Raw genomic sequence first — 13379 nt, 5'->3', positions numbered from 1 at the left:
CCAATGCAGCAGTGCCAGCAAAACTTGTCAACGCAGAGCAGTGGTCCCTAGTGAAGTGAGGTCCTTGCAGAATTCCCCAGCTTACATAAGGGAATGCCTAGAGTTTCTGCAGGACTCCTAGTATCCTCTGTCCTGTTGAGATTTGTGGATGTGAAGGTTTCCTGACATCATGTTATTCTGGGGTTTCATGTGCCCTAGGTATTAGGAACCGCAGTTTTAAGTTTCTGTTTCTTCATTTGCACTGCAGAGCTTTAAAGAAGTGCTGCCCGGCATTATTCTAAACTCCTTAGGGCTTTCCCTCCCGCTTCCCCCCTCCAACAGATATGTTGAGCTCCAGGAATTGTACAAGGGTACAGTATTGTACTGAACATGAATCTACCATTGTTTTCAAGTTAAAATTATGTATGCCAAGAGCTTCATCAGATGTGAAAAAAGGAATATCACAGTTGGAGTTATGCATATAATGTGGTTATGTGACCATGTAAGTTGCTGCATAATTGTAATTTGGTTTCAACTGTGAGATCCCACAACAGTGCTGCAGAATTTAAATTTCATTTTGAAGTACTGTCTCTGTAGTCTTTTGTGGTTTAGGATATTTAGTTTTCATGTGAAGAAAAAATGACATGGTGACATGGGTGTAACAAAGATCTTTCATCTTAAAACATTCTCATGGAAGCCTGGATTGCTCCTGTTCCCCCAAATTAGATATGTTTAAGTTTTGACATAACTATCCATTTTAAAATGTAGCTTTAAAGTGCAGCCTTTAACAGGAAAAAAGACAAGTGAAGAAGGTTGTTTCAGTCCTCCTGGAAGTCCATCTGCCTCCTGAACAGCAGATGGGGGAGAAGGCTGCATGATGCCCCTGGCTGTTCCTATGTGTTCATATAAGAAGTCTTAGTTGTATGGAAAGATTATAAACTACATTGCAGCAATTATAATATCATCAGATGTCTGTGTAGTATCATCAGTATGTAAGCTGAACCAGAGAAGACCAAGTTGCTGCATGGCAGAACATGGTAAGCAGTGGCAGTCTGGTTCTTCTCAGAAATGTTACTGCCTTTACTGATTAATTCCAACATATGGCAACAATAGCTCAAGACGTGTTTGAAATGAAAGCTTCTCGTTGATGTAAAGTGACAGATCAGAGTTTTTAAAAAAAAGTACAAAGTCATTGTGGTGAAAACTTTTCTACTTTTCCTAAAAGAACACAATTATGAAAAGTGTTAGCCATGAGAAAAAAAGAAATGGAAGTCCTTCATTGGCAGAATGGGTACAGCTTTGCTCTTCAAGACTGCCTCAAGGGCTGAAAGAGTAAAGTGGTTCTTACGCCATCCTTGGCTATGTTTCTAAGCTGGCTGAGGATATATATATTGATATTGGTTTCCAAAGTGAGATGTCTTTAAAATAAGTTGGATTTATGATGTGAGTGAAGAGAATAACAAAGATCATCTTAACCCTATATGAGCGTCTTCAAATGTGGCAGGAGAGGCATATGAAGAATAGTATAGCTCTACAATTGTGCCTAAATGTATTCATTGTTGTCCCTTCTTTTCTTTTTTGTTAGGTGTTTATGCTTTATTTCAGAGTTGCACCTGAAACTCTGGTGTCTAGGTATCTCAGATGAGTGTTCATTCTGAGATACTCCTTCCATGTTTAGTTTCTCACTATAGTGACTCCTGCATAGTAAATACATTACAAAAACAGCTGCACTGCTGTGGAGCTAAGCATTTCTATGAATCTCTTCAGATTGGGATTTGTTTCAGTATCTGATAAATCTTCATAAAATACAGGGCCTAGACTTAATTGTTGAGTGCCCACAGAATAAGATTAGTAGATTAAATTATGGGTAAATTTAATACAGCCAGGACTGTTTGTTTGTTTGTTTTTTTTTTCCCCACTAAGCAAAGGCATTAAAAACACTGAAGTATTTGAAAACAAATTTGAGGAAGTGTGTCTGCTAACAGCTTTTGTGACTGCTTATTTCTGTCTTTCATCCATCCATTTTATTTTTTCTGCTTTCTAATGGAGACACTTAAACTTGAGGTAAATTTTCTTTGAAAGCTTTTTATTCTTATAGTAGATTTCTGTTGTATGAAGATAATTTCAAGAGGTTGTTAAACAGTTGTATTCCTGTTTGCTTATTGGTTCATTAATCATACAGACACATCAGACAGACCAATATCAGGAATGAATATTCATCCATGATATATTTCCATGTTAAGAATGAAATGTGGGACTGGTTTATTGAATTGTGAATGAGAGAAATGTATCTTTATGGATATTCTAGTTTGCAGCGCTGCAGTGGTGTCCTTAGCAAGCTTCTGCATGTTTTCTGCATTATATTCTCTCAGTAGTGAAATACCCATACTCTGTTTTCTGAGAACATCCTGGATTCTTTTTCTGCCAAAGACAGATCCCAGGATGTGTTTTAGCTAACAGCTCTGTAATGAAACAGCTTTGTGAAGCACAGCATTATAGAAAGTCAGAATTAATAACTATATGTAGTCATATAATGTGTTCATGTGTTCTCTTTGGTCTTCCTTTTTCTGTAGGAAGGTTGTAAATAGTACGTTTATTGTCTGCTATCTCTGTTCTGCTGCTTTAGTTCATTCTTGAAATTCAGTATTTATACCTTTGTGCTAAAGTCTGTGGTTATGAGAACAATAGGAAAGAAAACTTCTTTAAAAAGGTTACTATTATATAGTGTCTTCAAAGTGAGTGCTTTCATACACAGCATGCTTTAGGGCAGCCATTGTTACCCGTCTGAAGTGCTTTGCTTTCATTACTGTGTTCAAATGCTGTACAGTCATTGATGTGTTCTGTTTTGTACCAATCCTGTTTAATGGGGTAGTGTTGTTACCCTGATTATGCTGACCTGAAGGGCTGGTATGTCCAAAAGTCACACACAAGTTTGCATCAGATGCCAGACTCTCTTCTAGTGCCTTTACCAGTACATTTCCCTTACCAGGGAGGCAAAGCTTTTGGCTGTGTAACTGCAATGGCTTGGGAGGGTTTCACTGTGAGCTAGAACTCTGATAATGATTAATGGATAATCTCTTGTAATTTTCATCGGTTATGGGCTCAGCCTGGCATTTTCTATTGGACTGGGGCAAATTCATGTCTTCTGAAATAAGACATGAATGAATCTCGGCTGGGAAATCATGCTCAGGGGTACTTCTGTAGCTGATGGTGCTCTGAGATGAGTTTGCAGGTGATTTTTTCCTTAAACTGTTTATTTGTATGCAAGATGGTTTTTGTTTTGCTACCAGACATCTTGCTTTTGTTTGGGTTGTGCACACAAAGCCTTGTTTTAAGTGTGAATTTTTCTATTTGTCTGTTCAGGCTACCATTAACCAGTTAAGAGCTGAACTTGCCAAAGGACCTCAGGAGGTAGCTGTGTATGTTCAGGAGCTGCAAAAACTTCAAAGTTCAGTCAAAGAGCTAGAACAGAAAAACCAGGTGAGAATGCTGTTACTTCCTATGCTTGTCAGTTCACATTAAAATGGACACACATCACACATTGCCTGGGGAAGTGCTGAAGACTGTAACAAAACACTTCTTGGTGTTGCAGAAGTTGAGAATTCCTTTACCATTTTGCTTAACACAAGGGATATCATAATGTACAAGCAAACACTGTATTTTAATGATCAGTGGGTTACAGCTGAAATCCTGAGGGTTGTTGTTATTGCAGATTTGTAATTGCTGCAGTTTATGCTTACCTATTATTAAGCAGTATTGCCATCTCACACATCAAAAGAAAAAGCAGTACCCTTTGAAATATTACAATGTTTGCCTAAAAATCATAATTCAGAAGACATTTTGAGCTCTCTTCATTGGTTTTCCAGTTTCTTAGCTTTTAGATTGTACTCCTGTCATATTTTCTGGCCATTTGTCAGAGTCATGAATGGTAGAAAATTGAAATAAACTCCAGGAGCTTCTCAGCTTATAAGTATTCCTTTAGAGCTTTTATCAAAGCCCTTTGAGCTTGCTGCATTTTGTGTTTGCATTAAGAAAGCATGTGTTGTGGGGTAATAAATGGGGGTAAGGAAGGAAAAGAGACAAGGAGAAAGATGCATGCTGCTTTTTGTTGTGTGTATAATAACACTGTATATGAACTGTACACATTACATACGTGTATTTACCAGCAACCTTGTCAATCTTCGAAAACAGGAAAGAAAAGGGACCAAGCAGTGTGTGTTTCGTGTAATCCAATATTAAGACAGCACTTGCAAAGAATATAAGAAGGTGCAATTAAAATTTGGTAAATTAAACTTGCCTTTAGTAGGATGACTCTTGGTTTGACTTATTGAATCAGGGTCAGAACTGAGATGGTGAGAATTGTTATGCTGTTCTTTTCCACAGACCAGCAACACTGAAACAAGCTTTTGACAAAATTATTGCTATACAGTATAGAGCCCTTGCTTAAATATATTGCTATTCCATTAACAACGTGGAGTGAAACAGACTGACGCAGAAGATAACTGTACTTTAAGAAAGAGTCCTCTGCTGTGTCAGGTTAATGCCAAACACCACTTGAGGAATAGGAATAAGAGAAATGGCAGCAAGCTGCTTTTCCTCTTTCAGTTTCAGTGACTTAAAGCAGTTTACAGCCACCTCTTTATGCAGCTTTTTGAAAGGCAATATCCATAAAAATGGTATGCTAGCTAAGGAATCTTGTCCCTGGGGGACTTGGACCTAGAATTGGAAAAGGTAAGACTAGCTTCCCAAATGACAAAAATTGCTTCCACTTCAAACGAGTTGCCATCTGTGAAGAAGCTGTCAGGGAGGAGGGAGAAGCCATTAATACAGGGTAGAATATATTGCAGTTTGAGATGTATACCCATTTACAATTCCATTGCAATGCGGGAAGATATTTCTGCGCACTGACACAGAGTTTCTCAAGCTCATGTAGAACCTCAAGCAAGCAAGCTGTTTCTTATATTTTCAGGAGCTATACTGAGAAGAGCAGATGACAAGTAGATAAGATCAGTTCTCTGAGACCAGCCGGAACTGCCTTTCCTTACATTTATAAAGTACTGTAATTATGGGGCTTGGCTTGCCTTGCAGAGGCCAGTAATGGCCTGTAGCCGAGGAGAGACCTAATGTGTGAAAAACCAGCATATTCCCTGAAGTATAAGACTTGCTGTAATTCTAAACGCATTGCATGTGGGGTTTTTTGTTTATTTTCTTGTAGGATAATTGTGATGCATTATCTACAGGGAAAAAATGCTTAGTTTCCAACCTTCTACTGACGTAACTATTCTGAAATTTGATCAGTGACCACAGAGTTCATTCTTTAATTCCTGGCCACTGTCACTACTAACATGTATTTTTCCAAGGAGCAGTTATAAAAGAAAGGATCAGTATAGTGGTCGCCATTGTATCTTGTGAGCTTTGAAGGCTCAGGTCTCTTCGTTGAGGGCTGTAACATACTGTCGTTCCCTCTTTTCTGTGGAAATCAAGGTTTAGGGAAGGGAGGTGGCTCGTGTGTGCCCGCATATCCCTTTATATATCTGGGATGCAGCTGGGACATGCATCCAGGTAGGAAACATTGCTGGGTCCACTGACGTAACCTGGATGACCATAGCGTGGCAGCTCTGTGGCCTTGAGTCTGGTCGTGGGCTTCAGTCATGCACGGAAGTAGCAGGCTGTTGGGCAAACCCAACTCTTCTCTTGTGAAAGCAGCAGTAGGTCTTTGCAGCTCTGTCTAGCTATTCATGACTGCAGAAGGTGTTCAGCTGTCAGGGGCAGTGTCTTTCAACACTGGTGTTCATTGCTGTATTGCTCATCAGACCGGGGAGGAAGAGAGAAGAGTAGTGCAGGATGTGGAGCAGCATCTCCAGCCGCATGTAGCTGCTGCTCCTGGCTGTCCTTTGGATAGCTTGTTAGGTGATGGTGAAGAGGCTTTTACTTCTTTTTTGTTTTACATTGCGTTCCTGAAAGCTTCCCAGAGTCTCAGTCTGCTTCAAGACAATGTTCACTGTTTCTCTTCCTTTTTTCCTTCCCCCTAGCCCCCACTTTACCTGGAAATTTAAGTTAGTGCTCTGCGCTGACTCTTCACAAAGTAGGCCATAGCAGTTCTACTTACGACACGTGGATCTAGTTATGAAGTAGTAGTAATATTAATACCGTAGCTCTAACTTGCACAGCTATGATGAAAAAGGTGCTGTACTGTGTTGGTATTTCAGGAACACGATTCAGAACGAATGCTAATGATCCTGCCTGGCCATTTCTCTTTAATGAAAAGAGAATTACAACTTTTATTTTACATTCTGAGGGTGAACCCTGTTCTAAAAGCAGCGGGAGCCTTGCCACTGGCTTCTGGAGGATAAAGATGACACCTGACCTCAGTATGTTCTTTATGTACTCTAATTTCTGGATTTTATAGATGCATATATAAAAACTTCTGCATACCTGTAACGGCAACAAGTTGTTTTATTTTTCAAGAAACTCTTCAAAATATACTACTTCAGGGTTAGAATTCAGTAGCCAAACCTTACTCTTGAGCCAGAATTTTTGGCTAAGTTGTATGCTTTAGACAGTATGTATTTTTTTAAATGGACACATAGGGCATTAATTATATTTGTTCTCCCATGGGTTGCTGGACTGCTAGAGTCGTCATTTGTAGATTCTTCTGTTTATTTTATCACAACTGTAAAATAAAGTGTCTGTATATGGTTTATAACAACCAACAGAGTAATCATTTGTTAAAATCTGTAAAGAACAAAACTATTCAACTGTTCAACTTATTTAGATAGTTTTACAGCTTTTTCTTGACAAAATAGGTTTCATCCCTGCATACTGTGTAGAAGTGCGCTTCTAAGATGCCCAGCATAGCTAGAATTGCAGCACTAACTATCTTATCTTTGGAACAGTGTTATTCCAAAGTTGCAGAACTGTCTGAAGTTTTGATACATAAGGCTGACCTCAATGTTGGCATTTTTTCAGGCTGACATGCTAGAAGTGTTCTTTATTTTTCTGTATTTTAATTGAAAGGGTCACTAGAGAATACAGCAGTCACTGAAACTGCAGGAAGAACGCAAGCATTTAAAAGATGTGTGTAGTAATGCTCCACTGAGATAGATATCAGTAAGATGCTGCAATAAATGGAACCTGCTGGTACATTTCAAGAAGATGGAATTAATTACTTGGGTTGGATGATGACTGGGGCCTCCTTGCAACTGTATTTCTGTGCTTCAAAAAGCGCCACTGGAAAAATGAAATGGTTCTCATGACTTCTTTGTCCTGCTTGGAGATCTCTGAAATTCTAGTTAGTGCCTCAGCTAAGCTTGGGGGAAAACCTAAACTTCTGGAATTACATCTTATTCATTAAGATATCTAATTTCTATCTGAATATAATTTTGATTAGTTCATGAAATTTGATGAAAAGCATTATGAAATAGCTGAAAATTATCTGTAAATAAATTTTTCCAGTATTTGTCTCAGCATGTAAATTTAATAGTATGACCTTAGACCCTGCAGTATTTGCTGTTGTTAATGTGGTAAGAAAAATCTGACACTCAGTGTCGTTCAGGTCTTTTCTTTAGGGAATCCCAGTTTTTAGTGTTTTCAAACTCAAAGCAACCATTCTCTTTGAGCTGATTTGTATGCAAGGAAATTAGATGGTATGAATTAAAATGTAAAAACATGATCTTCTAAAATGAAGGTTAAATCATGAGTTTCATTCTATGATTTATCAACATCACAGATTTTATTAGTTTTCACAGGCTCTCTTCCATATTTTGGATAGCAGATCATACCGTAAGTATAGTGAAAGAACAAAATTAGGATACTTCTAAAAATGACTAGCATGATGTCTGCACAGGATTAGACAGGAATTAAACCACAGATGTTGTTGCTTAGGGAATTGTGTGAAGGACAGTGGCCTCTGACAGCTCTTTCTGTATGCTAATAACTCAAATTACTATTTCAGCTTTTCCCCAAGCAAATCCAGGTGTAATAACCTAGAATTTGAACATTTAGGGAAAGCAAATTACTCTCCAGGATACAGAAACTGAGTTTGTGTGGTGTTCACAGTAAGAGGAAGTGGATTCATGTGAGAATATGAAAAACAGTATTTCCATTTGAAACTGTATGTTGTATGGGCTCCAGAATTAACTTGTGTAATACAAAATAGAGGTCAATATTTCCTTTAATAATGTTTTTGAGCAAGTTCTTCACTGTTCAGCATCAACACTTGAGAAGAAATTAGAATGATGCATTGACCAGCTGTAAGCAGACTTGCACTTGAATTGCTGTGTAACTTTCTTCATAGAGTCTGACTGAGAAGCTGCTGAAGAAAGAGCAGGACTACACCCAGCTAGAAGAAAAACACAATGAAGTATCTGTGAGTAAGAAGAATGTGCAGGCAAGCTTTCATCAGAAGGACCTGGACTGCCAACAGCTTCAGGCAAAGCTGTCTGCATCTGAAGCCTCGATACAGAGATTACAGGCAGAGCTAGGTGAGAAGGGGGAAACGAGCCAGAAACTTAAAGAAGAGTTGTCTGAAGTAGAGACAAAGTACCAGCATCTCAAGGCAGAATGTAAACAGCTTCAGCAGCAGAAGGAGGAAAAAGAGCAGCATGGCCTGCAACTCCAAAGCGAGCTCAGTCAGGTAAGGTTCCATAAACCTCCTAGACCATCCTATTGGAATGGTTCCTTAAACCATCCCATTAGGTTTTTTTAAACTGTGCATGCATATTTTGTATACGCATGCATTTGCATTTCCTTGTTGAAGGGGAGTAACTAACCAGTACTTGTATTTGAATAAATGTAAAGCTAACTGGTATTTGAATAAACATAAAGCATTCTTCCTAACACTGCAGAGAATGAAATACAATCACCTCTTCCCCTTAGAGAAGTAAAGAAAAGAACAGACAAAAAGAAGGGGCTGTGATAAGATTGTAGAAACTCTTTGGTATTTGTATGTTGTTGTGTCTCAATCTTTTTAGTAGATCCAAACTCTTGTCAGAGGCAAATGAACATAGTTGCAGCCCCTGTGTCACAATCAAACTCAGCAAGATCTACAGTTATAATGACCTTACCACATTTTTATTTCTGGGAATGCTAGTGTAATACCTGTCTATCTGTAGTACAACTCTCCCTTTTCTGAAAGGGAAACATCTTACTAATTCTGTTCTATCTGGAGCTCTTCTGTAAAACTATCTTTATACTTTCAGTTTTGAAGATTAAGCTTGAATGAGCATAAACTTTGTAGTTTATTTCTCATGTTCTGACTTGAGGCCTTTTTTGTACATGAATAAAAAAGGCTTTAGCTGATCTGAGACAGGTTTTACGTCCACTCTTTTTCTCTTACAGTGTTAAATGAACTCTTCTTTCATCCTCCAATTTTTCCCCTCCGCTTTTTTTGTTGATGCATTCCCTGAGATAAGGGAAGTATTGTCAAAGGAGAGGGCAACCCAGAATATTGAGTTTCCATGACAAATATGGTAACAGGCAAATCCTAAGAAGTTAGCAAGGTTATTTATTCTGGTTCAGTAAGGTAGCTGAAGCTATAATGAATTCAGGTTATGAGAAAAACAATTCAGGTAGAGTATCAGAAATAGTTTCACTTCTAGTAATTTCACTGTTCTGTAGGAAGTTTGAGAAAAGTGAATCTTCGTTTTACAGTAGAACTGAACAATGCTTGATTTGTTTTAAAACTAAATAGTGAGTACTGTAGGGAATACTTAGTGTGGAAAGCAGGGACAATATGAAATCTTAATATTGCTTACTTTGTGTCTTTCCACAAACACCTTCTATTTATGTTGCCGATAGCTATGAGAACACACAGAGCATATGTTCCCCCCCACTGTTTACGTATTGTTCTACTGAGTCCAATGAGTTATTGAAGCAGGACTTTCATATAATATTGAGCATACTGACATTTGAGGCTGGTTGAACTCTGTTTTATTTAGTGTCTTGGGGAGTAATGTGTTATACTGGAGAAATATTTGTGCATCAGGAATTGTGTCCAGTCCTAAGATGGAAAAAATAATCTGCTTTTTTTTGTTAGTATGATGTACTTCATTTTAATCTCTTGCTAAAGCTTTATCGTTCTAAAGTGAGTGTTTCTCAATTTTCAACCCTTTGTCAAGTCTGAGATAGATTAAGTTGCAAGTTGTGCGTGTATAGTTTATCTTGGAAGAACTGTGGCTTGGCAAAACTTCATTTATGTATGTATCACATCCCCAGAATGACTTTCCTTCTCCCATCAGTCTTTTGTCGGGGGGAGGGGAGATAATTATATTAGTTATCTTCTTAGGAATCCTCACTTGGTAAAATTGCCTCAGTCTGCCTAGGCAACATGTATGCAAGCTTCAGAAGCACAGCCAAGAGGTCGAGCTGAAATCTGGCTTCAGCCTCAGAGGGCGTTTTCAGGAAGGATTTTTGGGGTGGGAAAATGAAGGAGAAGGAAGGTGAATAATGCATTGCTGAATTAATTCCTCTGAAAGGAAATGGAGGCATCACACATTCTCCCATGATACGATTGGGAAGGAAGACAGTCTAAGCAAGAAAACCTGAACAAGCTGCTGGATCTCACGATGTATTTTAGAATTGTGTTGTAAAAGAATAGTGGAGGAAAAAAAAGCCCTTCACACATGGTATAAAATAAAATTGAAGTCAAGCAAAAACTTCTCTTCCTCTCTTTCCCTCCAGTTACTGTTGTCATGAAAAGTCTAAATTTCTTGTATTTCTTCACTTAATACTTTAATGGAATTATCTTTTTATGCGTATAGTCCAATAGCTTATGTTGACACAATGAATACTGCTCATGAAGGTATGTGTATAGGTGTTTAGTGAAACTACATTTTCAAAGAATCCTTACCATCTTCTTAAAATGCATTTGAACAGATGCAGGTCTGGTTAAGTTTGTATAGTTTAGAATTTGGGTGATGTGAAGGAAGTGATCTTCACAATGGAAGGAAGCTTCAATGGTAATGTTCAGTGGTTCCAGCACAGCAATAGGAAGAGGTTAACACAGAAAATACGAATTCCTTCAGTCTTGAAGAAATGTTAATTGCTAATAAATGCTGTTGTTGAGAAAATATGAATCTACTTGATTGTATCTTTGAAAGTCTAAATATTTTTAGCTATGCTAAACCTATGATTTTTGTATTCTGTAACATGGGTTAATCCTGGATTTTATGGTTCTGTTTATTTAAAGTCAGTCTTAAAGTCCTTCAAAAATACTTAGCTGTGCCTGTAAGAAAAGTGACTTTTGCAAAATGTTGTTTGCTGATTTCCCTCTTTCCAAATATTTTCCCCTTTCTGTCCCAGTATCAGCATAACAGTGAATTCTGTAGTTAATCTTGTTGCACTCTTTCTTAGTTAGTTTTTTTTCTTCAGCTCTTGTTCATATTTTTAGTGAGGAAGTATTAATAATTTAGTGATTCCTGCAGAAGATGACACATGTTCTTGATTACTGGCCTTTCCTCACCCTGTCCTCCATCTTTTCCTACCTCTCTCTCTGAACTATGCAGTCACAGTTATCAGTCAGTATCTCTGTCACAGGCTGAACAGCTTTTCATTCACAGTTTTTGTGGTTGTGGACATATAAACAAATAATTTAGCCTGATTTCCTGAGAAAATAAGGCAGACATACTTGTTTCCCCGTTTCCATCCCCTGCTACTTTTGTGTTGTTTGATAACTTCAGCCAGATTTTGACAGGTGGTCCAATGTCTTCAGCATTAGGTCCTTCAGTGTTAAAATTTTATGGAAACAGGCAGCTGGGTAAAGGAGAGAGACTTACAGTCATGCCTCACCCCCTCCATGCCTGAAAATTTAATGTTATCAAAAGCACTGTTCCTTTTTCTGTCCCGCTAGGCAGCCAAGTGCTGTTGGCTAAAAAATGGCTGAAAAAATTGATTACTCTTTTTTTTTTTTTTTTTTTCAGTTGCACAGTAAACTTCTGGAAACAGAACGCCAGCTTGGGGAAGCCCACGGGCGGCTCAAGGAACAGAGGCAGCTGTCAAGTGAGAAACTGATGGACAAAGAGCAGCAGGTGGCTGATCTGCAATTAAAACTTTCTCGTGCCGAAGAGCAGGTAGGGGCTTTTATGCAGACTCTAGTTTGCTCTGCTTCTGATAGTAGCTTATATCCACTTGTGATGTTGCGGTTTATAAAGTTTGTCCTTATGGGAATTTCATCTGACTAACACTGTTAAAGTCTTACAGTAAAATTGTCAAAATCTGCCAAAATACCATTTGCATTACAGGTTTTGTAGGCTAAATGCTTATCAGATGCATGGATGTTCATGGTGCTTTACAGATGAACAAAAGATATGCTTTTTTGCACTTAGGAGCTTTGTCTAAGGATCTTGTGAAAAAAAGACTTAGGTGTACCTGAGCTCATGTGGATAAACTTGTGTGTGTAGATACTTTTGTGAGATAAAGCCCTGCACAAAGAAAAGGTGAACAGGGCACAGCAGGTCATTGATGGTTAATAACCTGCGTGGGGTGGATGGGCAGAAATCACTTGTATTAATTTTTATTTGTTTTAATGAGTATCTTGCATATGTTGCTGATTTTCTGCTGCCTGTATGGGGATTGGCCAAATATCTGAGTGGTATATTGTCAAAGCTTTAAAGCTTTTCTGTAGCTAATTTGCAAAGCCTTGACCAGTATAGAAGTGGAGAGATTGCTGAACTGAAGTTGCTACTAAAACTGCTAATAATAGTAATAATAATGCTGTTTTACAGGTATCTGTATTATGAGTTGTGTTACATCTTAACAACTGTTGGAAAAAACATACTAAAAATCTCTTATGGTTTAGATTTTTGAGAGCTAAAATACATATGTGCCTGATAGTTGTTTTATAGTTCTAGCTTGTGATATAGAATCTCACCTGTTAATAGTAAGGAATGCTTTGCTTAGATTTTGAGTCTTTAACTAGCATCACACACTTTTATTTTTATACCAGTTTTCAAATATTTGTGTTTAGAGTAAAGTCTTTTAGCGTTAGAATGAACACTGAGCACTATTGGCATACTGAATGGTGCTTGTTCACTCATTAGTCTGTTGTTGGTTTGGTTGCTTGGTTGTTTTTTTCAGCTAAAGGAAAAAGCAGCAAATTTCACAGAATTGCAGCATCAATTAGAAAAGGCAAAACAGCAGCACCAGGAACAGCAGACACTTCAGCAAAATACTACAGCAAAACTACGAGAAGCCCAGGTAACATAGTCATGTATTCTCAAGTGAAAGTGTATTTCAGGATGCATTAGTTTAAATATGTTTTCTCTGTAAAAATGACTTGCATGACTTATACTAGTTTCAATAAGTTAACTTCTAAGTCTAGAACAGAATATACAGAGAGTGTTTAATAAATTTATCCAACATTTTATGCATTAGGAATAACTTCTAAGGTCCCTATAATTAAG

At 37.9% G+C, this 13379-nt stretch overlaps 1 protein-coding gene across 1 annotated transcript in view; it reads left to right on the top strand.

The window, feature by feature from the left end:
* EEA1 (early endosome antigen 1) overlaps window positions 1-13379 on the top strand; it is a 73237-nt gene that overhangs the window by 34299 nt on the left and 25559 nt on the right. The window contains 4 exon segments of the mRNA XM_068401356.1: window positions 3343-3459; window positions 8276-8614; window positions 11898-12047; window positions 13054-13173. Coding sequence (XP_068257457.1) covers window positions 3343-3459; window positions 8276-8614; window positions 11898-12047; window positions 13054-13173 — 726 coding nt within the window.

This window comes from Nyctibius grandis, chromosome 5 (genome assembly GCF_013368605.1).
Source record: "Nyctibius grandis isolate bNycGra1 chromosome 5, bNycGra1.pri, whole genome shotgun sequence".
Taxonomy (NCBI): domain Eukaryota; kingdom Metazoa; phylum Chordata; class Aves; order Nyctibiiformes; family Nyctibiidae; genus Nyctibius; species Nyctibius grandis.
The sequence above is the reverse complement of the archived record's forward strand: the minus strand, read 5'-3'. Positions and strand labels throughout refer to the sequence as shown.